This window comes from Medicago sativa, chromosome 7, assembly GCF_051527215.1.
Source record: "Medicago sativa cultivar Bolivia chromosome 7, Bolivia_mono, whole genome shotgun sequence".
In the NCBI taxonomy this organism is placed as follows: Eukaryota; Viridiplantae; Streptophyta; class Magnoliopsida; order Fabales; family Fabaceae; genus Medicago; species Medicago sativa.
In genome coordinates, this window is record NC_140755.1 from 100,608,372 (window position 1) to 100,635,912 (window position 27,541).

The 27,541-nt window shown below is 33.2% G+C and overlaps 3 protein-coding genes and 2 long non-coding RNA genes across 8 annotated transcripts; 3 read left to right on the forward strand and 2 right to left on the reverse strand.

Moving 5' to 3' along the window:
* Positions 1–1,037: 1,037 nt before the first annotated feature.
* On the reverse strand, positions 1,038–2,908 carry LOC146911242 (uncharacterized). Its single transcript, XR_015019608.1, has 2 exons — positions 1,712–2,908; positions 1,038–1,551 (listed from the first exon to the last, which is right to left on the reverse strand). It is a non-coding gene; the product is annotated as an uncharacterized LOC146911242 (long non-coding RNA).
* A 6,189-nt stretch (positions 2,909–9,097) lies between these two features.
* Positions 9,098–12,839, forward strand: LOC146911243 (D111/G-patch domain-containing protein). The gene is made up of 8 exons (XM_085723424.1): positions 9,098–9,178; positions 9,292–9,393; positions 9,485–9,659; positions 10,895–11,049; positions 11,305–11,448; positions 11,557–11,660; positions 11,829–11,988; positions 12,464–12,839. Exons 2-8 carry the CDS (start codon positions 9,301–9,303, stop codon positions 12,551–12,553), a joined length of 921 nt encoding a protein of 306 aa, XP_085579550.1. The 5' UTR covers positions 9,098–9,178; positions 9,292–9,300; the 3' UTR covers positions 12,554–12,839.
* A 1,300-nt stretch (positions 12,840–14,139) lies between these two features.
* LOC146911244 (uncharacterized) lies at positions 14,140–17,649 on the forward strand. Its single transcript, XR_015017725.1, has 2 exons — positions 14,140–15,460; positions 16,311–17,649. It is a non-coding gene; the product is annotated as an uncharacterized LOC146911244 (long non-coding RNA).
* Positions 17,650–18,153: 504 nt separating this feature from the next.
* Positions 18,154–22,630, reverse strand: LOC146911245 (aspartic proteinase-like). Its single transcript, XM_085723430.1, has 14 exons — positions 22,489–22,630; positions 21,296–21,657; positions 21,136–21,196; positions 20,961–21,055; positions 20,762–20,874; positions 20,468–20,636; positions 20,344–20,383; positions 20,016–20,080; positions 19,821–19,934; positions 19,632–19,696; positions 19,231–19,384; positions 19,004–19,123; positions 18,767–18,855; positions 18,154–18,603 (listed from the first exon to the last, which is right to left on the reverse strand). The coding sequence occupies exons 2-14, from the start codon at positions 21,638–21,640 to the stop codon at positions 18,519–18,521; spliced, it is 1,515 nt and encodes a 504-aa protein (XP_085579556.1). The 5' UTR covers positions 21,641–21,657; positions 22,489–22,630; the 3' UTR covers positions 18,154–18,518.
* Positions 22,631–22,725: 95 nt separating this feature from the next.
* On the forward strand, positions 22,726–26,860 carry LOC146911246 (uncharacterized). Of its 4 annotated transcripts, none has more exons than XM_085723428.1 (13): positions 22,726–22,924; positions 23,066–23,176; positions 23,272–23,440; positions 23,528–23,795; positions 23,876–23,972; positions 24,059–24,180; positions 24,269–24,353; positions 24,451–24,738; positions 24,818–24,935; positions 25,038–25,208; positions 25,308–25,385; positions 25,968–26,129; positions 26,268–26,860. In XM_085723428.1, exons 3-13 carry the CDS (start codon positions 23,291–23,293, stop codon positions 26,481–26,483), a joined length of 1,755 nt encoding a protein of 584 aa, XP_085579554.1. In that variant the 5' UTR covers positions 22,726–22,924; positions 23,066–23,176; positions 23,272–23,290; the 3' UTR covers positions 26,484–26,860. The 4 variants fall into 4 exon arrangements, with proteins under 4 accessions (XP_085579554.1, XP_085579552.1, XP_085579551.1 ...); XM_085723426.1 differs by having other exon boundaries at positions 23,066–23,091; positions 23,227–23,440; XM_085723425.1 differs by lacking the exon at positions 23,066–23,176 and having other exon boundaries at positions 23,227–23,440.
* The last annotated feature ends 681 nt before the right edge of the window (positions 26,861–27,541 follow it).

Sequence of the window (27,541 nt, forward strand, 5' to 3'; positions counted from 1 at the left end):
TAAAAAAGGTGTAACCACAATTTATTTTCATTACGAGTTTGTCTCTTTCTCACAGCTACTCCACATGATTTCAGTTAAAGGGATATATTTGGAGCACATTTGTGATTTTTGACTAATGATAATAAAGGGAGAGGTGAATGATCCTGTGTTTCACAGGTTTTAGACGAACTAACCAAAAATGAGCTGCACTTAACCGAATTTTAACAAATTTGTAGCCATATTTTATTTTTATTACCAATTTATCTCTCTCTCAATTTATCCACATGATTTTAGTGAAAGGAATATATTATGGACACACTTGTGATTTTCGACTAATGATAATAAAGTGAGAGCTAAATATTGTTTTTGTTTGACAGAATTTAGGCGTAATCATAGTTTTAGTTGAATGTAACCAAATAATTGAAGCATATAACCATAATTTTACAAATGTGTAACCATCTTTTTATCCTACGTTAAAATTACCCATACACAAGTTGACCAAGTTGACCAACCTCAGAATATCAAACTAATGACAAAAATCATAAAAGGTGGTCACTACTAGTATTTACATGATAAGTTGGCTTAAAACGATATAGTTTTCACATGATAATTTCAGATAACCAAATAATCGAAGCATATAACCACAATTTTACAATGGTGTAACCATATTTTTTCCTTCGTTCAAAATTACTTATCTATAAGTTTACCAACCTTACAACAGAAAATTAATAGAATTAGAGTCCAATAAACATAAAATATAGTCACTGCTGATATTTAATTGTGTGATTAGTTAGCTTAAAATGATATAATTTTCACATGATAACTCAGAAAACCAAATGATCGAAGCATATGACCACAATTTTACAAAGGCATAACCATTTTTTTCCTGCTTTTAAAATTACTCATCTATAAGTTCACCCGCCTCATAATAGAAAATTAATAGAGTTAGAGTCCAAGAAATATAATAGGTGGTTACTTTTGGTATTTCAGTGATCAATTAACTTAGGTTGGCTTAAAAGGATATAGTTTTCACATGATAATTCTTGGTAACCAAATAATTGAAACATATAACCACAATATTATAAAGGTGTAACCATCTTTTTTCAATGCATTCAAATTTACTCATCTATAAGTTACATGATAATTAAGATAGAAAGTTGAGTGACTAGATGCAATTATTTGTGTTTATAGTACAACATTGATACATGAACAATTATTTTTTACAAGCAAACATGTGTTCAATTAAAGATGGTTATGCAATCTACTCCCACCATTCAATTAGTACAAGCAGCAGAGGCTGCAGGTTTAGGGACATATCCCACCAATGAGTTAGAACCAAACCTTTTTCTACTCCCACTAGGCCATGGGCAACAACAATCTTAGTTTTTTAATAAAATTTACAGTACAATTGGACAAAGTAGATAAATGTCTATGCAATCTAGGATAATATTTTATATCTCAACCATCCAAATAAGACCTTGGATAATTCTAGGACTCCTCTATGGTCTCTAGATTCAAATTCAGATTCCTTAAAGCATCCTCCATCCACATTCAAATTCAGATTCATCACACCTGGTGGAGGGGGACACCAAAATTCAGCATCAAATCTCACTGTAACAGTAGCAATTGCTGAATGGTTTGAACAATTGAGCTCTGAAGTGAACTCCAAAATTGAAATAGCTATTTGGATAGGATTCAATTGATGATTTTGGAACACCATCTGGTTCCTAACCTGCCAAATCTTCCAGAAAGTGATACAAAAAAATTGAGCTGATAGGTAGTCTTTTTTTATCCACTAATCAGACATCCAGACTTTCAAGCACAAACGAGTAAGAACATGATGTCCTTAGGTAATTTGATTGACTCTACTAGCATTGTCGAATAGAACTATATATAACTATATATAACCAAATTTTTGAAGAGTATAACCAAAATTTTACAAAAGCGTAACCATATGTTTTTCTTGCGTGCAAAATTGGTCGTCTATAAGTTTACCATACTCATAACAGAAAAATAATGCAATTAAGAGTCCAAAAAACATAGAATATATATCTCAATGATAAATTGTCATAGAATGGTATTATTTTAGCAGGAAAACTACATATAACCAAATATTTGAAGCGTATAACCACAATTTTAGAAAGACATAACCATGTTTTTTTCTGTATTCAAAATTGGTTGTCTATAAGTTTATCAACCTCACAACAAAAAACTAATCAATTAAGAGTCCACGAAACATAGAACCTATATCATTTTTAATAATATTTCAGTGATAAATTCCCTTAAAATGATATTGTTTTCACAAAAAAACTACAGATAACCAAATATTTAAAGTCTATAACCACAATTTTACAAGGACATAACCATGTTTTTTCCTGCGTTCAAAATTGATCGTCTATAACTTTACCAACCTCATAAAAAAAAACTAATGCAATCAAAGTGAAGATGCACAACAATTTTAATACAAGACATTATTAGTATTTCAAGATGCCTCAATCAAAATGTCTTTAATCAGCTGGTTGACATAACCAAAAAGAACATGAACTAACAAAACTAGGTTCAAGCAGAAAACAAAATGAAACAAAAACTCATAAACCCTTAAACTCAGGAAATGCAGAAAACAAAATTTATAAATCCAAATCTCTAACATTAAGCTCTCACATGAACTAAAAGTTCATCACAAAGTACAGTGCAATATAGAGCTCACCTAACTCTCTGCCATAGACATCAGATCTAGAATGCAAACCAAAACGCATGGAGGTGGTGATGGACAAACAACGACGATGAAGAAGGAGTTGTGATTCGATTGTGGGAGTTCATGGAGGTGACAGAACGATGACGATGGATATGGGGTTACGATTCGGAGTAGCCGATGGTGGTGGTGACAGAACGGCGTCGACGGCGGCAGTGAGACCAGAGAGAGGAGGAAGATGAGAATGTCGATCTGGTGAACAGAGAAGAGGAAGAGGAGAAGATTGTGTGGTTGTGAGTGAAACTACCAAACTACCCATATTGCGTGAAATTCCCAAACTACCCCTGCCACATCAGCAGTGGTACAAAGGGGTGTATAGAAAAGGGGTGTACATGAATCTTTTTCCTTAACTTATTATTGCTCTTATTCTTTTTTCTTCTAGATCTTTCGTATCTACAAGTAACGTGCTTTTTAAAAAAAAAATGGTAGCATACCACTAATTAGAGTTCCAATGGATTTTTATACGGCAAATTGTGGTATTGACCACTTTGATAAGTTGTTGACAGTAGATTATTACTACTAGTGAATATAGAACATCTTAACATGCATAATATAATATTTTTCCATTTTGTTTTGGGCGCATGCACATGCACATAGAATGATGCTTCCTACCTTACATCTATATAAACTACTCCCTCCGGTCTCAAATGTAAGAAACTTTTCACTTTTTTGGTTCATTCAATAAATGATGTATGTGGTCTATAATAAATACCACATACATCATTTATTGAATGAATCTAAAAAGTGAAAAGTTTCTTACATTTGAGACCAGAGGAAGTATAGTAGAAGATTTATACGGTCACAATTAATTTTGTGGAAAGTGATTGATTCCGGAACTCAATTTCCTTGTAACTTACGAATGTTTCCAAATGCTTCCTTTGGTAAAAAAGGAAAAAAGGTGTAAGTGACAAAAGGAAGGAATAAAGGGCAGGCCAAAAGGAAAGGAAAGCAATTTAAGATTTTAAGTACACTCTGGAAACTCGTGTTGGTAAGAATACGAAAATGCACAACGTACGGTATTTTTTTTGCCCCTTAAAGAAACCACAAACTCACACTATAGGTTAGGATTCCAAGAGCTGGCATTCACTTAGTTTTCCATTCTTCTTCGGTGCAACACTTTTTTTCTGAACCACAATACAATGCTTAATGAATAAAAACACACGTTTATATTTTTAGAAAAATGCTTCTCAGATAAAAACATGTACCGTATAAAATACGGTTTCCGTACACTCATTTTCGGTGCATTTTGATTATTTTTTTAAAATAATTTTCGGTGCTTTTTATGCGATGTTGGATTCATGTGTTGAATATCACGGTTCTAAGTTTTACTATATGGACAACAAAATGATTTTTTTAATAAAAATTGATCAAAATAATTCATGCCGCAAAATTTTCACACCATGATGGCAGCTACGGCAAACAATGGTTGATTACCGCCTTCACGTTGCTGTTTCGGCACCACACTACAACCACTATCAGGCCTCGAGGTGGGAGCGGGACACTTGGCAATGTTGTCGGTTAGGTCGTCAGTCGGCCAAAACACGACTGAAGAGTGAGTTTTGTAGATATCATCTCAAATAAGAGGAGCATTGGAGAATAATGACATAGAGCAATGAACAAGTAGAATATCTGAGAATATGATCATTGTAGTTATAATTAACCATTTTTGTATCGGTATACAAAAATAAGTTGTGTATTTTAAATGTCACCTCACACATGAAATAGAGGCAATTGATGCATAATAGTTTATCTAACATTAAAAATCAGATAAAATAATTTTGTTTTTATTTATTTTCACTTGCCGACTAAATAATTAACTTATTTAGTTAATAATATTTTAAGGTCTCGCCAATATCAATGACTAAAACTTGCAACAAATTAAAAAAGGTTTTGGATAAAAATTTGTTTTTTTTGTTGTAATTAATGACTAAAACAAATGTTAGTTATAGGGAGAAAAACATATTTAACTCATGTAATATAATTAAAAGAGAATGCTATGTCTTGAATAAAAAAAAAAGAGACTCACTATATTTTTTGTTAGAAAAAAAAAATGATAAATCATTTAAATTTTCAGCATGCTCAAGGCATTAGCAAATAATTCATTAAAAAAAAAGGCATTAGCAAATAATATATGGTTGAGAAATATGACCGAGAAAACTTTTGTGAAGACTGAACAATTTAGTATAGTGCTTTTTTTTTTTTTTAAAGCGAGTTATGATTTATTTTGATCTTTTTTTCATCGTTTTAAGAGTTTAGGTAAGGTTCATTGGCATGAGAAATTAAATGCAGATATTTAAGCAATCATGCAACAAAAGTATGTTAAAGGTACTAATTTCTACTCTTCAATGCAAGCTCACAAGTTTACAACCGCAATAACATCTAATCTAATAAATCTAACAAAAAAAACTAACAACGAGGTTACAAGGGGGAAAAAAGTAGATGATCCATTATTATAAGATACATGATAGTAATTAATATGCATATTTCTTGTTAGAGTGAAGATGTTACTCCTGAATAGTACATCCATACTACAAAATTGACATTGTTCATATCAGACATTATTAATTTATATATAATCAATAATACCTAAAGACAATAAATTAAATTAAAAGTACAATAATGATAGTAATTAAAATTTCATAATCCAGAAAAATTCTAATGCTAGGCTTAAGCTTGAAGGTGGTGATGAGTTTCTGAGTCCGAAATGTGCTTCTTGTATCGAGCAATAAAAGCTGTAGCTCTCATGTCAATAACAGGATCAGCTACCCCCCAGGTACCTTTGTCTTCATCACTAGGCCAAATTTTGGACACTGGCTTTGGCCCTTCTTCATAATAAGCTTTGTAATTATGCTTGCTTGATTTGAAAATGTTAAAAACAGATAGAAAAGATGAAGATTTCCTTTGCCTGTTTTTGCCTCCCATTATGTGAAGAAAGACACTACTAGTGAGTGAGTTACCCTTTGGCTTATTGGTTAGAATAATGTTAGTGACTTGTAAGGAACTTGAAGTAGTTGTCTCAATTTATAGTTGGAGTCTCAAGGCTCAACATGCAAGCTAGGCCACTTTGAGACTATGAGAATCTGATTCAAACTATTTCTATGATTAATATCCATTGTCTATAAAGCTGACATGGAACATTTGTGTACTATTACAACTTTTGGTACAGGCACATTTTTTGTGGTCCTCAGATTTCAGTAAGTTATAGGGTTGGTTTGATATTGGCTATTAATGCTATATGTTCTCATTGAGCACATATATCACACTTCTTATTTTCTATTTGATCATGAAAAATTGACAATTGTTGGGCTTCTATTAGCCCTTCACCAATTTTTGTCTTTGCACGGAACATTTTATTGGGTCTGCATTACTTGGTGTATCTCTTCCACTAGCACGATTTCCACTTCCAATAATTGGGACAATCCCAAATCAAATTATCAATTTATGTGTTCTGTAATTTACCAATTGGTTTTTGGTACCTAATAAAATTAATTATGACTCTTTTAAATTGATATACCAACTAATCAACTTACACATTACTTGGAGTATTATATAATTGCTTAGCTTGTATGGTACAAATGAGAAATATTAGAGTGGAGTTTGTTTTGAATTAGGACAGTTCAAATGGATTTTTTGTCTAGAAGCATGGACATGTAACCTTGACTAAGGTGAAAAATGTATTTGGTGTTCCGGAACAATAACAGACTTACCTCGAACAAGAGACCAAAATCAATTCACAATCGTTGTTGAACTAAACACTCACATTTAAATTTGAACCCAACAAATATAATTTCACACTTTTTCTCCATTAAAATCTCTTCTCTACCCTCATCCAAATCCAATCAAACACAAAATATTTTAAAATCTCTCCCTTTTTCCTTCCTGCATTAAAATCTCTCATCTCCCTTCCTATTTTTCAAACCAAAGATACCCTTAATATATTCAAACATAAATTATTTTACATTCAATTTAATTTTAATTAAAATCAATCTTTTTTACTGATATATCAAACACAAATTAAACTAATTAAAATGAAGTAATGAACTTACAAAAAAAACTAAAATGAACAACAAGATGCGCTTATATTTTATTAAGTGGGGTGTCTCACCTACTTACATTAGTAATATGCTAGTTAGTGCCCGAAATAATTGTAATTGCATATTATGTAGTGAAGAATGAAGAAAAAGGTAGTCAAAAATAGCTTTATTGATTTGGTTCAACCATGCTCAACATATAGGAGTGTAAGGTTTATGTGTTTCTGAAATTTTTTAATACAAAGTTTATTCTGTTTTTTGTACTAACCTTTTATCTTCAACCATTGAAATTAATTACTACCTTTCATCTTTAACAATTGAATGCCAAATTCACAAACAAAACCACCATTACAAGAGCATTGTTCAATTGCGTGTGTGCAAGCTGTAAACTTTGTGGAATGTTGATTTGCAAAATATCTCAATTAGAATATCACCCAAAATTAAACTTACACTCTCTTTATATTATTCCCTTTTATTTGTATATCCCTTCTTTAATTGAATTGGAACTTCTATTTTAAGTCCTTTTTGATGATGTGATGTTTCCCAAGTTTTAAAATTATGCTGAACATAAGAATAATGCGAGTTCTATATATGTTTCATATTTTAACTACACAAGCTTTGCAATATTCTGAAACAATTTGAGTTTAATTTAGATCAAGAGAAGTGTTATTCAGCATAAATCACGATAGCACCATTTGTCACGAATCGTATTACTTAATTCTTAATTCTTATGCTTTTTCTAAACACAACTGCTACTTGCAACTGCACGATATGCACCAATGGAGGAGTGGTTTTTGCTTTTTTCAACCAAATATTATTTATAGGAAAATGCTTAATAGTTCCAACAGGCATCTTTTTGACTGAAACAAGCGGTCGTATTGTTTTCACCAAATCTGTTTGGCATTATTATTCTCTCGATTGATCCAATCTAATAATAATGTCTTTGAAGGTTGTTTTCCACTTTCTTTATTTTTCTTTAACAAACCAAACTCAACTCATATTTTTTTTTATTAAATACAAGGAGGAACATATAATGAGTGACATTAAAAATGGTCGCCTTTACTAGAATATGGACAATAATATTTAGCTGTGTGAAACAAACTTGACCTAAGTCTAAAATACTTCTAGTTATTTGTTAAACAAATTCGCCTCAGGTACCTAAAAGTTCACACGCCTTGGATCCAACGCGTGAGAGCCGAAATAAATACTCCATGAGCTGCACGGATGCAGCATCCATAACACGTCATGTTTGATGCATGGTGAAAACTCGCATCAACATTGCACTTGGCAGGGCCTTGGTCCCTGGACCAAATTTTGCCAGTGAGTGTTGGAAATATTATGATTTGGAGAATCACCTTTGTTGCGACAATCTTAAGTTGAATTCCATTCATGCTATTTTACTTGAGGAACATAACTTATCTCTCTGAGCATTTAATATCTTGATTATTCCTATTGTTCCATAAATATCATCCAACTATCATTATCCTCCACTTATCTTCCACAAGATCCATGCACAATTCACAATTAATGTGTACATCTTGGATTTGAAGGGATTGAAACCATATTCAACCTTATACTCTCCTTCATTACCTTACCTTAGTACTATCATCACCAACCCTCCATCTACAACCATGAATAAGTATGTGACGAGAAAATCAAATATTATACCAGGAGTAACTCGAGTTATGGCCGAGATTAGAGTCAAGAAGGGAAAAAGTAGGAGAGTACCTTGCTTTAAGTACTCTATCCGTCCTATTATTATAGCAAAAATAATTTGTTTAATTTTATATGTTAGTTAATAAATATATCATTAACCTTTATTTTTTTATCATATATATTTTTCGTATTTATGATTCTCTCCTTTTAACTCTCTTGTAACAGTGATAGAGAATATTTTTGGCCATATAAAATTTAGTAAATTTATACGATGAAGAATATTATTTGAACAACTAAAAAAACACAGTTTATTTGACATTATAAAAAAATATACCATATTCCTTAAAATATATATTGTAACTATTGATTTGAGTGAAAGAGAAGAAAAAGAAACTAATAAAAATTGAAATCGTATTTAAATGGTATAAATAAGATTTTTTAAGGGGAGACGGTATGTATAAATACGTTATTGGAGAGCGTTATTAGAGAATTACTAGTACTTTAGTTGTTGAAATGAAATGAAATAAATTAGTTTAATTTTATTTTATGTAAAATAAAATTGTGGGGGGTGGCGGTAATGTTAATGATAAGAAGGAAGATTTACCGATGGGATTGAGAGAAAGGAACAACGCATTTTAAAAATAAAAATAAAAATAAAAAAGCATAGTAATAAATTAATTCGTTCTCGACAAGTTGGAGTCGCAGTGAACTCAACGCAGGCAAATTGGAAGTCGTTGTCGTCGGCCGGCCGTCTGACACGGTGAGGAAGTCGTCTAGTTTTCCTTTATTTTTTTTTTTTAGTTTGATTTTCAATTTTCGGATTCATTTGATTTGATTTGATAACAACATATTATATATGTTCCTCCTAATTAGGTCAAAAAAATGGATTACCGATGGACCAAAGGTAGCAGCAGCAGCAGCAGTAGTAAGCATGATTCTTCTGGTGCCCGGAGAAACCAATTCAAAAAGGATCAGGTTGGTAATTCTATTTATTTACCATTCATCATTATTAATTAATATTACTTGTATTCAAATTGAAATTGAAATTGAAATTGAAATTGTTCAGGCATACGATGATGAGGATTTTCGCTTGCCCAGAAATCAAAGGCCAACTGAAAACGTTGATCTGGATAATGTTGAACAAGCTTCTCTTGACACACACATTACTTCTTCTAATATTGGTTTTAAGCTTCTTCAAAAAATGGGTTGGAAAGGAAAGGGTCTTGGCAAACATGAACAAGGTTTCTTACTTTATTTCTCTTTCTAATCCATGTGTATAATTAAATGAAAGAAAGATTATCTAATAACGTTTTTTGATTCCATATAAACATGTACAATTTATAATACAAACCTTACCTTCATAGATTAAATATCTAGTAGTTTGTCATAAGCAGCGGACACCTTTGTTATATTTTAGGGTAGTTAGTTGTGCCACAATTGCAAAATTGTGTGCAGAATGGACCTCTGCTGTGATGCCTAATACTGGCATATAGCTGCTGCTATTGCTAAGTATGGGGAGCAATATGACTGTGATGCTGAAATTGTCTTAAATATCAGCACAGCACTGTCACTGCAAAAACCATAGTGTTATTCAGTGGCTTTCTGACCACAACGTGGGGTTTGCCGGTGAGCTCCTTCATGTGCAGAAAAGGAACAAAGAAGCATGAAAGAAGGAAAAACATGAAGAAATGAATGCCGCGGAGAAGATGCACCGCAATGGCAAGTAGGCTACACCAATAGAATATAAGAGGTTGTTCTCAAAGAACACTAGTTTTAGGGTTTGGTCTAATGGAAATATTCATAGTTTGGCGAAATGGGTTTTTTCAAAATAATGACAATGGGCCTAAGTTTCGCGAATGAACAATTATTTCTCTTTGGATCTTTTCCCTTTCAGACTTGTTTTCCTTTGTTATTTACGAAAATAGATAATATTTTCTCATATACAGTATTCATTATTTATAATCTTAATTATTCAATATATATAAAAACATCATAATAGCACCCATCCTGCTACATACTATACCGCTATCCCATTTTTGTGGCCAGTCACCCGTGCCCCTATTTGGGATTTGATTGCATAGGTGTCTGCCGTCTTCTTCCTGGATAATTGATTTATATTTGTTTACAATTGAGATTGGGATAGTTGGAGATTTGAGCTTTATCGCCCCAGCTAATGCTCTTCAAAGTGCCCTGGTTTTATAAAAAAATAATGTCTGAAGAAGTTTTGCATTTTTCTCTAGTCTACTGCTTGATTACTTATTGAATTGCCTCTGTATTTGCACTTACTTAATTGTAATGGAACATTATGGCAATTAGTTCAAATATCTTATTTCTTTCAGTATTAATTTATACAGTATATTATATATACCCATATATGGGAGGGATGCTTTCGCCGAAAGTACTTTGACTTTGGTGTTTTGAATCAAAAATACTTTATTTTGGTTTTTTTTAATTGACTTTCTGAACATGTATGCAGGAATTGTTGAACCAATAAAATCTGGGATTAGAGATCCAAGACTAGGGGTCGGCAAGCAAGAAGAAGATGATTTTTTCACTGCAGAAGAAAATGTCCAGCGAAAAAAACTCGATATTGAGTTGGAGGAGACAGAGGAGAATGTGAGGAAGCGGGAGGTATGATTTAAAGCTCTTAACTTTTAGTAGTTACTCTTAGTGCAAAAATCATATAGTAGTTTTGAGGTTGATGTTTTACATTTTCTCAAACCTGCACCTGGTAGCAGAAGGCAGCATATAATATATATGCATGCCTTTTTACCGGATTGGTATGTCATAAGGAACCATCAACTTTGGAAGATCTTGAGAATTTCCTGCAGTTTTTATTACCTGGTGGCTTCTTCTGCCTGCTTCGTGCACAATTTGAAAATTCAGGTGTTAGCTGAACGTGAGCAAAAAATTCAAACCGAGGTGAAAGAAATTCGGAAGGTGTTCTTTTGTGAGCTCTGCAACAAGCAATACAAATTGGCAATGGAGTTTGAAGCACACTTGAGTTCTTATGATCACAATCACAGGAAGGTAAACATTTTATCTAACACTTACTTGGCCCTTTTGTTGACTTGATTCTGATTTGGCTCAGTTTTTCTTCTCCTACCTAATGCAAAATCATTGATGTTGAATATGCAGCGTTTCAAAGAAATGAAGGAAATGCATGGCAGCAGTAGCCGGGATGATAGGCAAAAGCGAGAACAGCAGCGTCAAGAAAGAGAATTGGCTAAGTTTGCCCAAATGTATCCTTTTGCCTGTTAAATTATTTTAATATTCCTTGTTTGCCCATTTTATTTTGGCTATGGGTGGGTTCTATGTTGGCCACGTAAGGGAATCATTGTTGTAATTTTTAATTCCAACTTTACTCTTACCATGATATCTTCCTTTTTGGTTTCCTTAATGCCAATCAGTGCTGATGCTCAAAAGCAGCAACGGCTTCAACTGCAACAAGAGTCTGGATCAGCACCAGTTTCAGTGTCCTCTGAATCTAAGACTGCTACTGCACTTACAGATCAGGAGCAGCGAAATACTTTGAAGTTTGGGTTTTCTGCTAAAGGCACTGCTTCCAAGGTGTGTCCAACTGGTATCATGTTTTGAACTGTATTTTTCCTTCTACTACTGTGGAGTCTGTAATGCTTACCACTAGACTTCATCATTTAGTTCATGATGTTTTATTCAAATTAAAGTCTTAGCACCAATGTTTTAATAACCGGATCAACTCAACTTAAAAAATAACCGCATCAAACCGGCCGGTTCAACCGGTTGAATTGGGAACCGTCCAGATTGCTGGGTGGTTTGAACCGCAATTGACTCAACTGGTTTTTATTTTTTGTACTTTTTGCATCATTATGATCTATAGGTCTCACTGATTTGATCTCCTGTCTGATCTTTTAAACATTGCTTTACATCTTCAACTTTGCCAACCCAGTGCTTGCTTAGTCCAGTACTTGAAGATGCTTTACATTCTTATGAAAGCAGCTTTGTACCTTAAATACTCGCTCCTTTTCATTCTTATGAGTATATGCTAATACCCCCTTTTCCGCAGAGCGCATTTGGTGTCAAGAAGCAAAATGTTCCAAAGAAGCAAAATCTCCCAGTGGCCTCTATATTTGGAAACGATAGCGATGAAGAGTGATGTTAATTTATTTTTGCAGCTCTTAATCAGTGTAATGTCATAACTCCTGTGGTTTCGGTTTGGTATGTTATATCTGGTGTTTGTCGCCATTATCAATTTAAAAGGGGTAAAACGTTTGGGATTCTTTATTACCTTGGAGAATTAAACACAGACTAAATGTTGGAAGGAAGAATTGTCTGCGTAATGTATGTGACATTGTGTATTATTGTAAGGATTGTTTTTATGTAACAGAGCACATAGAAACTTAGAATAAAGTTGAGCCAATCCCTGATATGGCAAAACTCAAGAACACCTTTATTTTTATTTCTCCGTTCGAACAATAACGTTTAATTTAAAGACACTTGATACTGATAGTGGTAAATTGGTAATCAAGCTATTTTAGTGGTGTTTACCACTTTATTGGGTAAAATTAATTTTTTTTTGTTACAATTGGGTAAGATTAATTCGAAGAATCTTCTAATATTCTAAATTAAATTGGTTTTTTTTACAAGCTAAATTAAATTGGTTATTTATTTATTTATTTCTCCTTTTAATTACATCAAATATCAAATTTTTATTTTTTAAACTTTGAGAAGTAGCTTGTCCTCTCACTTCGTGTGTTTTTTTTTTTTTTTTTACCTTTTCATTTTGATACTCATTATTTAGTGTTTATGCCATTATCTCGTGTTTTTTTTACATGTTTATTATTCAATCTTGGCAATATATTTCGATTCAAGAGAATGCCGTTTTAGACCCGTTTGGATTGAGCTTATAAAAAATAGCTTATGCATATAAATAATTTTTTTTACTAACGAAAATTTTATCTTCATAAGTTGTTTTTTTCATAAACTGTCTTAACAATCTTATGAATAATAAATAAAAGCTTATTTGTTTGTATAATCTGTTTTGCTTAAGCTTAATCCAAACAAACCCATACTAAAGTTTTTACAATGAACTTTTTGAAAACTTGTTAAATGTGATACTTACGGTTTGACAATAGATGCCTTTTTTTCTTGGGACGGCAAAAAACATATTTAAATTAGGGTCCTGCTAACCGGTGCCCCGGGGCACTGGTTAAGCATACCATAAAAGGGAATTATTACCATAAAAAAAAATTGTTTTTGACTTTATTATAAATTAATTACACAATTTCAATGCATTAACTACTATATAATTTTCTTTTTCATTTCCTTAACCAGTGCCCGGGGGCACCGGTTAACATTTCCCTTTAAATTATCATGGAAAAGAGTACAAGTTTTTTTTTTTGAACGGTAAAAAACTTATTTGTAAATGATCATGGAAAAGAGTACAAGTATTATTGAGATAAAAAAATGAGAGAGGTACTAAATCCACTAGCAGGAGAGGTAACCTTAGCGCAACTGGTAAAGTTGTTGTCATGTGACTGAAAGGTCACGGGTTCAAGTCCTGGAAACAGCCTCTTGTAAGTCCTGAAAACAGCCTCTTGTGTAAAACAGGGTAAGGCTGCGTACAATACATCAAATGATGGGACCCCTTTCCGGACCTTGCATATGCGGGAGCTCTAGTGCACCGGGTTGCCCTTTTTTACTAAATACACTAGCAAAACAACAATAAAACCGAAAAAAAGAAGCTACTACTTAACCAAACAATCAATTCGGTTTAACAAACCGCTTACTTATGCCACCAACAAGCAATGGTCTCCTTTCTTCTTCTCCAAAAGCCATTGTCAAGAAGTGTTTTTGATCACGTCCAACCAGCATTCATCCTTAATGTAATTGCGGAAAAAAAATATTGTTTCGACCGCGCCAGGATACATAAAGATTAGAGTGTCAAATCAACAACGAACCCTTTACTAACTTATCTCGCCTAAAGTGGAAACAACAACCTTGGAACCCCTAACCAAAAAAAATTTGTATACCAAAGTGTGCTAGCAAAAGGACATGTACAATTGTGTGTGATTTGTTCGAATGTTTCACCTTTCTTTCTTGACTGGATTATCCTGTATACTCAGCTATTCCCCTTTCAACAAAGTTTTTCCTTTCGGTAGTTACTTGAATCTTATCTGTATGTTTTTGTTTGTTAAGTTAGTTTGAGTTAGTTGAAATAACAAAATGTTATTTTCTTCCCTTAGTCACTTTTAAGTATTTCTGCAAGTATTTCTGCAAATCATTGATTCAAATTGTTTTATTTTTTATTTCTTGAAGCTATTTTGATGCCTGGTTTGAAACAAGAGTAATTGTTTTTCAGATTTCTTCAACTATGTTGTAGTTTTGAAGATTTTTTTCTCTTTTATGTTTCCACTTCTATTCTTATGATTATATTTTTAATCTTTTACCACTCACTCTTTTTGTGATTGTCAAAGTTGGAGTTATATGATAGAGTTTATACCTAATTGAGTTTTATTCAACTATACTTGAAGTAGTTAATCTATTTGCCGGAGTTTTTGGTATCACTAAAGATGGTGAGTTGTGGTACTTATCATGTGTATTTTTTACTCTTTATCTGTTTTATGACTTTTTTGACTTTGATAGATTTTTTTTCTTCTTTCAATTAAAGATGTTTGTACATTAGAGAATTGCATGAATTTGAATCAAAGAAGCTACATTTATCTAATTAGGAAATGACTAACATATCAAGCTGTATTTTTTGGTTACTTTGTTTCAGAATTATATAGATACATTTGTTGCTTGACTAAGTTATTGACATTTTTTACTTTGATAATTTGTGGATATACACATGATATGTGGTGTACATTGGAACTTTACTTAGGTATTCACTTTTTCAACTTTATTTAGGCCAAGTTGTATGTAATTTTTCTTAATAGTATCGTAGGGGTTTACAAAGTCAAAGTTGGAGTTATATGATAGAGTTTATACCTAATTGAGTTTTATTCAACTATACTTGAAGTAGTTAATCTATTTGCCGGAGTTTTTGGTGTCACTAAAGATGGTGAGTTGTGGTACTTATCATGTGTATTTTTTACTCTTTACCTGTTTTATGACTTTTTTGACTTTGATAGATTTTTTTTTCTTCTTTCAATTAAAGATGTCTGTACATTAGAGAATTGCATGAATTTGAATCAATGAAGCTACGTTTATCTAATTAGAAAATGACTAACATATCAAGCTGTATTTTTTGGTTACTTTGCTTCAGAATTATATAGATACATCTGTTGCTTGACTAAGTTATTGACATTTTTTACTTTGATAATTTGTGGATATACACATGATATGTTAGGTGTACATTGGAACTTGACTTAGGTATTCACTTTTTCAACTTTATTTAGGCCAAGTTGTATGTGATTTTTCTTAATAGTATCTTAGGGGTTTACAAAGATGAAACTTATTTGGATTAAAACACACATAAATCAAATAATCTGGCCCATAATTGCAAAGGCCCTATACAAAGTAGGAGGCATATGGTCTCTTTCCAGGGAAAAAAACAAAAATTTTGCAAGTTTAATTCTTTATATTTTCTATCGAATGTGTAAATATATGATTATCATGATTAGTTATTTAATGATTGTGTAATTTGGTAATTTTTTGGATTAGTAAGATGATTTGAATTTTGAAACTAAAAATTTACCCCCCTTTGCTTTTCAAAATTCACTATATCATTAGATTTGAATTTTATTTCTTTTTAGATTAAAACTCCTTGGTGGTTCTTTTAATAGCAATTTTACAAATATTAGTTGGCATGTTACTTATATCTTAAGTGAAACAACTTTATAATCTTCTCTCATACATATAGTATATTTTTCAAAATTGAAATGTCTGATATCTTTTATACTGATTTGCAGAAAACATCTCTCATTACATATGAAATAACGTCTTTATTTTAAACCAAAGTTTAAAAAGAATTGCAAATGATCGTTCTTATTGTTTTTCTTTAAGTATGTTATTTTCCTGAGAGTTAAAGATATTTTGTTTTGAAGTGTTTAACAAGAATAAGATATTCTAGGAAGGCTTTGTATATTAATTAATGGGTTAAATATGTTTTTAGTCCCTATAAATATGTCAACTTTTCGTTTTGGTCCCTCTAAAATTCTCCTTCAACTTTTAGTCCCTATAAAATTTTCAATCTTCACTTTTGGTCCCTCTTTTAAAGTAAACTCATATGTAGAATTCATATTTTTTAATAAAATTTTCCCGAAAAATTCAAAATATTATAAGAATCACTCCAAAAAAAGTTTAGAATTTTTTAACAAAACATGAATTTAATATGAATTTTTATATTTTTTACGGTTAAAAATTCATATTTAATTTGTGTTTTGTTAAAAAATTCTATTTTTTTTTTGGAATTTTTTTTTGAATATTTTACACATTTCTGCACAATTTCATTAAAAAATACAAAAAATAAATTAAAAATAGGGACCAAAAGTAGTGATTGAAAATTTTATAGGGACTAAAAATTGAAGGAAAATTTTAGAGGGACTAAAACGAAAAGTTGACATATTTATAGGGACCAAAAACATATTTAACCCTTAATTAATTAATGTACACGTGGAGTTATGTGCATGGAGGGAGTTTATCTATGGAGGACCAAGTTCAAAGTGCACCATTGCTCGAGAATATGTTGTTATTTAAGTTTAGATTTACATATGCAATGTATTTATAGTCAACATGTAATCAATGTCTCTATGTATCAATAAGGACTATAAAATTTGAAAGATGTTACTTTCGTTCCTCTTCTTTTAGGTAAATTATCATTATTACGTACTTAATTATTTTAGACCATTTATGAATGTTATATGGACCTGTTGTACACAAGCATGTTTCAAATCCAGAAGATGAACGAAAGTTAAAACAAAAGAAAATAAAAGGAAGAATTGAAAAGATGAGAAAAAACACTACAAAACTTTAAAAATGTTTCTACGTTTGTTGCATTATCAAGGTTTCTCTCTTGACTATTTCCAATTTGCCACGAGTCTTTAGTAGCATGAGAAATTCTATTTGTTTTTATCCATCATTACATACAACATAGGCTGAGTACTCCTTTAAAATCATGCAATTTGGTTTTAGATGACTGAGGGAGGAAACTGGAAGTTAGGGAAATTATATGGCTTTCTTTCATCAATGATAAATAATATATGAATAAGAGATGGTCTCTATTAGTTAATTAATTCTTTACTTCTACAATTTTCTAATTCCTCTACTAACATGAGTCTACCGTCATATCTTACGTTATTGTATACGGTTAACTAACTAAATATTTTGCCACTTTTTACTTGTCAATTTATGCATCACGGGAGGCTATAAGATTTAAATTTTTATTAAATGTCCAAAGTTTCATATTCTTTTAAAACATCGAGTTACATGTGTTTCAATTAATCTATTTAATCAAGTCTACAGTTTCAAATTCCTCAAAAAATATAGGAGGCTATAGGTATTTGATTTAAGCCACAATAAATCTCTTCTAGCCCGTGCGTTGCACGGGTGGAAAAACTAGTATATATATATATATATATATATATATACAAACATTTCCCTCAAAAAAAAAAATATATATGTACAAACATAATCAATAAAAGACTTGATGGATATTCAGATGAATACTGTCTATTATATCCTATTTTGAAATTTTGACGGAGTTAAGAGACTGGCATGCATGAAACACATGGTAAAAATCAGGGACGAAGGTAATTACTGCATCAACAAATTACAAATCAGCGACCTTTCTGGAACTGTTTTAAAATCATTTCTACATTTTTATTTCTCCCTTTGGTTCTTTTGGCAAAGAAATCTCAAAAGGAGGGTCTTTACAATATAGAACTGAACTCATAAAAAGAAAATGGTTCTTCACGTCAGAGCATACAAGTTTCAAGTTTGTGAGTATTCACCTCTCATCGCTCGTGCATATAGTTAAATACACAAACACATGCGAATCCATAAAGTGAACCGGAGCAATGTCGTATAGCAGTTACAAAGTAGTACAACAGCTTATTTACAATGCAGAAGCGAAATTATGGAAATATTCCTTAAGATATTCATTCATCCACAAGTGGTAACTAGGCAGCTTCAGCAAAACCAACTTGGAGGTTTCCGTAGTCGAAAACAGTGTGATATGCCCTCATAAAAACATCACCAAGAATCCTGCAGGCATATAGCATATAGGATATTAATTAGTAAAATGGACAAACAAAGCTTTATATCATTTCATGTAACTCTTCATTCATGGTTGTTCTTCATCATTCATTCATTCAAGTGAGTGCATATATGATTACAGGTTGATAAATTTTTTGGAGAAAGAATATACCAGAGTGGACCCTTTGGAGGAGGAACATCAAAAGCAATAAACCCACTAAGGCAGACCTGTGTAATGCCTTCTCCGGTTCTTAGAATATACTGAAAAACAAAAATAGCGTTTTCAGAAGCAAAAAAAAATTAAAAAAATCCACTAGTCTCGATCTTTAGATAGTAATAATAGCATAATTTGTTGTTCAATTAGATATTCAGTTCTGTTTCGGAAAGGTAGCTAGTAGGTAATCCGAACCTGTTCTGGTGTGAGGACGAAGGGTTTGTTTCCGATAGTGAAGGAAATGTTTGGCATCCTAGAAATATCATTACAGCTTATCACTGATTCACCGGATGGACTTGGAAGACTCTCGCACAGCTGCCAATGATCAACAGAAAAACTCACTACATGTCTAGTCTACGCCGTTCAAAGTGAAATATAAAACTACAACTTGAGCTTGAGGACATATATATCAAAGGGCTTACTTGATTCACATAGTTGAATACTCTCTCCTTGGTTGCCTTTTGTTTTAGTTGATTCTGGACCCAAAGAACAAGCATCTGACAAGAAGAACACAAAGGAGTGTCTTTTGCTGACAACTCACTCTGTTCCTTTTCAGTAACCATCTCAATCCCAGCACTGCCAGAAATAGAATTGTAATTTGTAAGTAAATTTATGAATCTGTTTCACGCCAGAAATGTTCCATAACAACCAAGTAAAGTCAAGACCTAAACTTTCTCATTGACAAAAGAGTAAACTAATAAGCTAGAAATGATAAGTATTGTCGCGTCATACAAGTATAAATTATTATCCAATTGATGTGCAATGAAACAAATATGTAAAAATTGCAAACAATGGAAGCAGACAGTAGGGCAAGATTCCTGACCTATTAGATTGATCCCGGCGGATGGAACATAAACCAACTTGTGAACATACGTCACCAGGTTTTACCTGCAGATCAAGATCAAACTCATTTAGGTAGGTCCAAAGAGTGGAAATGCAAACGGGAAATGATAACAGGCTGCTGCGGAACATGTACAACACAGAACTTCATAGAGAAGGCAGGGAAGCTTACCCCTGATACTAGGAGATCCCATATCAACTCTCCATATTGAGAAACAACTTCCTTGCATTCTACACTCAGAACTCCTTCAGCTCCAATAGCATGGTTGATTTCAGCCACAACAGGCTAAAGTTAATCAACAATCAGAAGAAATTATAAATAAAAGTCTAAAAGCAAAAAGTTATGAAAAGTTATAGAAGAACATACAGTTGGACCAGCAAGCAAAGATGTTCCTGAGTCCACAATAGCAGCACAGCCACCTTCACAAACACCTAAAAATAACATTTGAAATATTTCAGAATCATGTATACTTAATACATTGGAATCAGTGTGTATACAACAAATAAACATAGAGGTGAATATGCACGGACATTCTTAACATATCATATTTTTCAAAACATAGTGAATGGATTTGCTCCTTGTACCAAATTCCAAATTCCAAATTCTTTCAAGCACTCAATCACACTCCCTTATTTCAAAATATATCCTCAAAAGTCTAAGTAATTTCTTATTTCGAAGAACAATGAAGTCTCACCTGTTGACAAACCTCCAATGAAAAAATCTCCCATTTCAATCTGAAAAGAAAAACTTTGGTGTAAATCTTTTTTCAGGTAAATGGTTTAATTGGAATTCCTGATCAAACTAATTTATCTCCTAACCTGCCAGTAACCTTTTTCAGTAACCGGAACATAAGTGTGTTTTCCTTTGAAATGCTTAGGGTCAACACCACCAAAAACCAATTCACCACCCTTTTTCGCATTAGGATTCCCATTGAGCCAAAAAGAGAACACCTTCTCACCGATAAGATTTTGTTCCATCATGTTGTACCTGTGATTTTATGATAGACCAGTAAATTGAAGGCACGGAAAAGATTCACAACATGTCACTCTAAAATGGATAAATAAGAAAAATATGAAACACCAAACAAAGACTAGTTGAAACTTGAAACATACCATACTGGCAAAGCTCTTTCAACTGAGATCTCTTGAAATCCAAGTCCAAATATTCCATCAAACTTTCCTGCCAGAAAAGAAAGACTTCCTTCTCGGGTAGCCTCAATGAAATCCTACAGTTTATAGTAGTGATTTGTAAGTACTGCTGTAATCATGTCCAGTTTATGTTGAAGATGAAGCTCATAAATAACATACTCACCTGATGCTTGACAACAGAACTGCCAACTTTAACATTATCTTGACTGAAGTAACCAGATATTGATCCGGTTCCATAGCTTATTTTACAAGATGTTCCTGATCAACGAGTAACAAAGTGTAACTAAACTTACATTAAATGGCACATAAATATGGATCATGTGCTAAACGAGTAGTACCGTTTTTGTTATATGTCTTGGATTTCTTTGCCTTGTACCAATTATGGGTATAGCAGGCAAGCTACAAAATAAAATAAAATAAAATAAAAAACAGAAGTCAATAGAACGCTCTTATATATGTACCATAGGTTTGGAGACAAGAGTTAAGTTGAAAACTTACAGAAAAGTAACACTTGGATGATGGAACCCAAAGGTTGGAACTACCGGTATCAAATATGACAGTAAAGGTCTGTGGGGGAGTGCCAATTGCGATCTCACCGAAATATTGAGCGTCCATATAATTCTTCAAAGGTACTGTAGCTTCATCGCTGGACTTATGTGCAAGCATCATTGGTCTTCCTGATCTTAGCTGTTGTTCTCTCACCATTTTAAAAGCATCCATACTATGAAGATCTAGAGGTCTCTTCTGCAAACCAATTCTCATCATCCCAAAGGAGAAGGAAGAAAGCAGGGAACATGTAAAAGCCAACAAACAGAACGCCACAACAAAATGTGTTTGCCCCATGTTGACGGAAAATTTGCCTGACAAGTTAATAAAATCCAAAGTAAGTTCAGCTGCAAAAATTTATAATCTCACACATAAAACAGCTAACCATGGAACATGAAAGCAAATGGCAAGTTAATCAACGACACTAAGTCCTTGCAGTCTTTTTTATTTTATTTTTTTTTAACGGCAAATGTTAGTATTTTCTCCTTGCCAGGACTTGAACCCTGAACCTTTAACTCCTCACCTCCTTTAATTCCTTAGCTTAGCTTAAACCAGTTGAGCTACCCAACCCTCATAATTCCTTTGTAATCTACTTTCCACAAACGAGCTCCACCAATAAAAATAGGACTAAGATATTGCTCCTTTAAGTTTTCAGCTTTGTTTTCATAAGTGATAGCTTATGAAAACAACTTATAGTTTATATGAAAATAGTTCGACTTAATTTTATCTTTTGTTATATACATAAGCACTTACTATGTTAAGTGTTTGTACTATAACCGCTTAATCAAGTTGTTTATCCAAACAATAATACTATGAAGGAAGCAGAAAGTAGACGGTATTACAAAGATCTTCATCATCAGAAAGATTATAAGCATGGTTGTTTAAAGTTGATTAATTTCTTTACCCACTACGCAAATTAATTCAACTCTCGTTTAGCCCATAAATAAATAAATAAATAAATAAACAATGAAATTCATACAGATCCCTGTGTGAATCACAGGAACAGATTAATCAAAATCTGAAAGAAAGAAGTCAACTGGGTAGAAGCAAAGTATATGTTAGGTAAAATATAGTAAAAATTATATTAAAAAAGATAAAAAGAAAATAAAGTATGTACTGAGATTTATTGATTGAAATCATCATACCTTAATTAATAGAATTGAGAAGTTGTTTTAGGTGCTGCTACAAACGAAGGTCTTAAAGGTTTAATATAGGCAGGCATAGAAGTTGGAAAGTGGTGTCGTGTGATCTTCTACAACTACTAAAATATTGGATTGGATGGTGTCTATCACACACAAGGCATGCTAACCTCCTTTTGTCACCAGCTGCTACCATTTTTTTAAAAAAAAAAAATATTATTAAATTAAATTGTACTCATCAATAACTCTTACAAAAGAGAATAGCGCCTTCGTTCCAGGTTGATTCAAAATTCTCGCGATCTCCGTCCTTTCTCCCTTTTCAATCCGCGTTTTTGTCGGAATCGATAGCTGCCGCCTGTGTTACCTGTTGTACTTTGCTGTTTTGTATGTCAGATCCAGATCAAATTGATATGGCTGGGATTTGCGCAGGAGGGGTTGGGAGGTATGTATCCTTCGACTTTATTGCATTGCTAGCCAGGCTTTAGCTTCAAATTTTTGTTTTGTAGTGGCGGTGTGGCAGGATAACAGGGATAATCAGACTAGATTCAATTGGATTATTGTACTATGCTGCCTATTTTTGCAGGTTTTTGCAGATTTTGCAGATTTTGGGTATGGGTTTGTTGTACCATGTTGCAGATTTCTGTAGATTTGTGCAGATTTTGCAGGTTTTTGCAGAGTAGTGCAGATTTTGCAGGTTTTTATTTGTCCCATTTACCCTTGACTTAGTGCTATAAATTTGTCCAGTCTGGTGCGGTTATTGTCAAAGTGTCAAAGCTTAACCCAAAACAGTTCTGAGGTTGCAGCTTAGATGGATAAATCCATTGATTGTTTGAGTGATATTGTTCCTGGTAGAGAGTCATGGAGGATCAAGGTGCGTGTGCTTAGGATGTGGGAGGTCCCAACCTTTTTGAAACCTGATCAGGCTAACTCTGTTGAGATGGTTTTGATTGATGAGAAGGTATATTTATTATTTGTTTTGTATATCAGGTTTTGATTGATTTTGAGAAACTTATATTTGAATGCTCCCTTTTCCTTCCTTTCGTAGGGTGGGAAGATTCATGCCACCATTAGAAGGCAGTTGCTGTATGTTTTTCAGAAGAAATTGGTAGAAGGAGGAGTGTACAAGATGTCATACTTTGCAGTTGCCCCTGGTGTTGGCGCATACCGTACTACGATTCATCCATATAAGCTGATATTTCAAATGAAGACAAAGGTGGAGAGGGTTGAGAGTTCACTTATCCCTGTGCATGGACTTTCTCTAATTAAGATCCAAGAAGTTTGCGCCCACACCGCTGATTATGATTATTTGGTTGGTGAGTCCAGTGTGGTTTGATGTAGTTACCATGTAGGGTCTGTTTTAATTTTTAAATTCGTTTCAACTACTTCTGTGTAGATGTTGTTGGTTTGATGACTGGGATTTCTGCCGAGAGAGAGTATGTTAGGGATGGAAAGGTTACTAAGATGGTTGTTTTCGAGTTAACTGACGAAAGGTAGTTTGATTTTTAGATAGTGGTGATTTATGTATTTGAATTGTAATTGTTAAATTATATTAACCCTGTTTTGGTGTTTCATTCAGTGGTAAGGTTGAGTGTGCGTTGTTTGGAAGCTATGTTGATTCTCTCCAGAAGATGATGGGTGGAGCTGGGGAAGGATTGCCGGTTGTTGTCGTTCAGTTTGCGAAAATTAAAATATTCCGAGGTATAAATTAATGGGTAAAGCTTCCATGTCATGAGAATTAGGGTTGCATTTTGTAACTTATGGCTAAAGCTTATCTGTTTATATGCAGAGAGGGTCTCTATCCAGAATGTTATAAACACAACTAGAATTTGGGTGAATCCTCCTTTTGAAGAAGCTGTGAAATTTAGAGAAGGGTTTGTTTGTTGTTTGATTTTTTTTTCTCTGTTGTGTGACTTTGGTTTGATATAATTCTATATTTTAATATATGTAAACTATATGTTGATATGTCAGTGTTGCAATCCATGGCATTGAACCTTCTGGTGTCGTTCCTTCGCTTGGTCCTCGCGTTAGGCCTTCAATTGAAGAGGATTTCTTGCGTAATCACCCCAAGAAAAATATCTATGAGTTGAATGCCATTGTGGAGGATGGGATTTATGTTGTTTGTGCTGTTGTGGAAGGTTTGGTTGAGGGGGAGGATTGGTGGTATCCTGCATGTCGTTGTCATAGGAGTGTTACTCCTGATTCTGGTGCATATTACTGCAAGGGCTGTGTGAAGCATGTGTTCCATATGGTTCCAAGGTTATATTAGATTAAACCCATCACTATCATTCAATTATTTTGTATGGTGTTTTTTGTTTATTGTAGTTATGTGTTGTAGGTACAAGGTGAAGCTCAGTGTGAGTGATTCTACATCTGATGCAGTGTTTGTGATGTTTGATGGTGACATGCAACTGTTGCTTGGTGAGCAGTGTAGCAACTTAGTTTCTGCAGCCAAGGTTGGTTATAGATGATTTTCCTGGTGACATTGTAGTGGTTTCTTCACCGGTTTTAATGTTTATTTTCAATTTGTAAATGTTTTGATGATGTATCTCTTTCAGGCTGAAAATTGTGGATTTTATCCTCCTGAGATTGTTAGTTTGAAGGGAAGGATGATGTTGTTTAAGGTCGAGAAGACTGCATCTGCAGGGGTCATGTTTGATGGATCTTTTAGGGTGAAGAGAGTTTGTGTTGATACATCTATTATTGAGGAATTCTGCACTTCTGTCAAGGTTTGTAAACTGTAACATTTTTTTAGCATTTGTTGTTAAGCATTGTAGAATTGTTATGTTTTGATGTATGGCCTAAGACCTGTTGCCATCCATTTGTAGTTTTCCTCTGATGTTGTGGGTGATGAGGTTAGTGATTTGGTGGAGGATGCAAATGTTGCTGGAGAGACACAGCCCAAGGTGTGTATACTTATTCTATTAGCGGAAAATTTATGTTAGGTAGGAGCAAGTTTAGTCCACTTACAATAACTTGGAGATTTTCTTTTTGTTGCAGTAGTGTAGGTATTAGAATTGTGATGATAGCATCAAAAGAGTGAAACATTTAATGGTATACTGTATGCGCGTTTTGTGTGCATGAATTCGTTGCCTTTGGCACCATCATGAATCATCCCAGGGATATTGTTACTATTTAAAACCCATGAATTGTTTGCAGACAAGAGAATAATTGAGCAATAGCAAGTTACCAAAGCACATGTATACCTGCAATTGGTTTTATTTGCTGACAATGGATGTTGCATTAACTAATTGAGTGGGTTTAAGCCCCAAATTAAGTATTTTACAAAGATGAGATAAAATAGCATTGAGAAAAAATATTGGTAAGGAATTATAATTACGTTCATTAATGAGAATAAATAAATAAAAATTGTGAAGCCTTTTCTAAAAAATATATATTGATTGAAAGAACATAATGCACTTTTATATCCATCTTAAGTGACCAAAGTATCCAATACAGAGTTAGTGAGATGTTATTTTAATGTGCAGTTTGTGTCTGATGGTGTGGATGCTGAGTTGAGTGAATTGGGTGAGGATCCTGAGGTTGTTGAGGAGACACAGGTTGAGGATTTTGTGGCTAATGTTGTTGTTACTCCAGCTGGTCATGTGTCTGAGACATCTGGATATGAAAATGCTGCTCCAGTTCTTGAGGTATCATTTTGCTTTTATAACTTTGGTTGGGTTTATATAAATTTAAATAGGAAGTAGACATATTATATTAGTGGATGATACTTAGCATTTAATCCTCTCTGTAGAACTTAATTGTTTCATAAATTTTTATATTTGCAGCAGATCATGGCTGTGGATCCTGGATGTGATGCCTTGAGTTTGGGGGATGGTGGTAGTGTCTTTAAAAGTCCAGACCTGTCGGGGGCTGCAGCTGCGGAGAAGAATGTGGCTGTCAACAAAGCCAAGAGGAATTTGCGCAAGGCATTTGACGCAGTTGGTCGTGACAAGTCTACTACCAGCAAGAAAACGAAGGCTCCCAAACTTGATATTGATTGAGTTCAATGTGATAAAGGCCAGTAATCATAGCACAAACAACGAATAAGCCATCCTCTCGAGCATGAATAAGTCTACTACCAGCTGATTGAGTTATGCCATGTCTAGAAAAATATTTCGAGGTCTATTATGTTGTGTGGTGGTCTATTATGTTGGGTTGGATTGTCCCTTAGACTTTATGCTTTGTAATGATCGTTTATTGTATAAGTATTTATAGAAGTTATCCTCTATGTTCCATTTCCTAAATTCTCCCTCTGGGTTTATGGGAGTTTATTATGGCACTGATGTTACCTAGCTGTGGACTTTTAGTGTTGATGTCCTACCTATTGTATCATTATCTATGTTATCATGATATATAAAGTATCTGTCCATCCTTTTAGTCTCTGTTTTATTATATGTGCGTTACATTTTGTTGAATTTCCTCTTGATAATTCCAGCCCATATTTGACATCCACTGTTTTCTATGGCATCTAATTTACATTTAGGAACCCATTATAGTCCTTGAGGTGATGAATAATGGATGATGTGTGTTCATTTCATATAGTTGTAATTCATCATCTCTTAGGTAATTGGTTACATGTTCCAAAATGATTATGATATTGATGTTTAATGAACTTATTTAACAACGTGATGATGAGCATCATCGCGGTGGTTCCTTTTCAAAAATAACGATGAAGAATGATGAAGAATAGATCCTAAAATAATGATGATTTCTCTCTACAGCTGAGATTTCTCTCTACAACTAAGAAGTTGCAGAATAGATCCTAAAATAACACGTTTGAGTTGTGTATTTAGCACCATTCCTTTAGGATTTCGACTAGAAGGAATGACAAAAACGAGACCCACTAAAATTGAGAATCAACCATGAACGTGTTAACAGAGACCCACTAAAATTGAGAATCAACCATGAACGTTTTGGCTATTCTCTTTTGTAAGAGTTAGTGGAATCTATGAATAACTAAACTAAGTAAATTAGTGTAATCAAAGAAAAAAAAAAACTAAGTAAATTAGTCATTATTATTATTATTTTAATTATTTTAACACAGAGTAGTTTAAAAGGT

Excerpts from the sequence above, each read along its gene's own strand:
- LOC146911243 (XM_085723424.1), top strand. The coding sequence starts at position 9,301 with ATGGATTACCGATGGACCAAAGGTAGCAGCAGCAGCAGCAGTAGTAAG. Across the intron at positions 11,050-11,304 it reads AGAATGTGAGGAAGCGGGAG|GTGTTAGCTGAACGTGAGCA; the intron begins GTATGATTTAAA and ends TTGAAAATTCAG. Across the intron at positions 11,449-11,556 it reads ATGATCACAATCACAGGAAG|CGTTTCAAAGAAATGAAGGA; the intron begins GTAAACATTTTA and ends TTGAATATGCAG.
- LOC146911246 (XM_085723428.1), top strand. The coding sequence starts at position 23,291 with ATGGATAAATCCATTGATTGTTTGAGTGATATTGTTCCTGGTAGAGAG. Across the intron at positions 23,441-23,527 it reads TGGTTTTGATTGATGAGAAG|GGTGGGAAGATTCATGCCAC; the intron begins GTATATTTATTA and ends TTCCTTTCGTAG. Across the intron at positions 24,354-24,450 it reads GCTGTGAAATTTAGAGAAGG|TGTTGCAATCCATGGCATTG; the intron begins GTTTGTTTGTTG and ends TTGATATGTCAG.
- LOC146911245 (XM_085723430.1), bottom strand. The coding sequence starts at position 21,640 with ATGGGGCAAACACATTTTGTTGTGGCGTTCTGTTTGTTGGCTTTTACA. Across the intron at positions 20,637-20,761 it reads GAAAGAGCTTTGCCAGTATG|GTACAACATGATGGAACAAA; the intron begins GTATGTTTCAAG and ends ATAAAATCACAG. Across the intron at positions 19,697-19,820 it reads GGGATCTCCTAGTATCAGGG|GTAAAACCTGGTGACGTATG; the intron begins GTAAGCTTCCCT and ends CTTGATCTGCAG.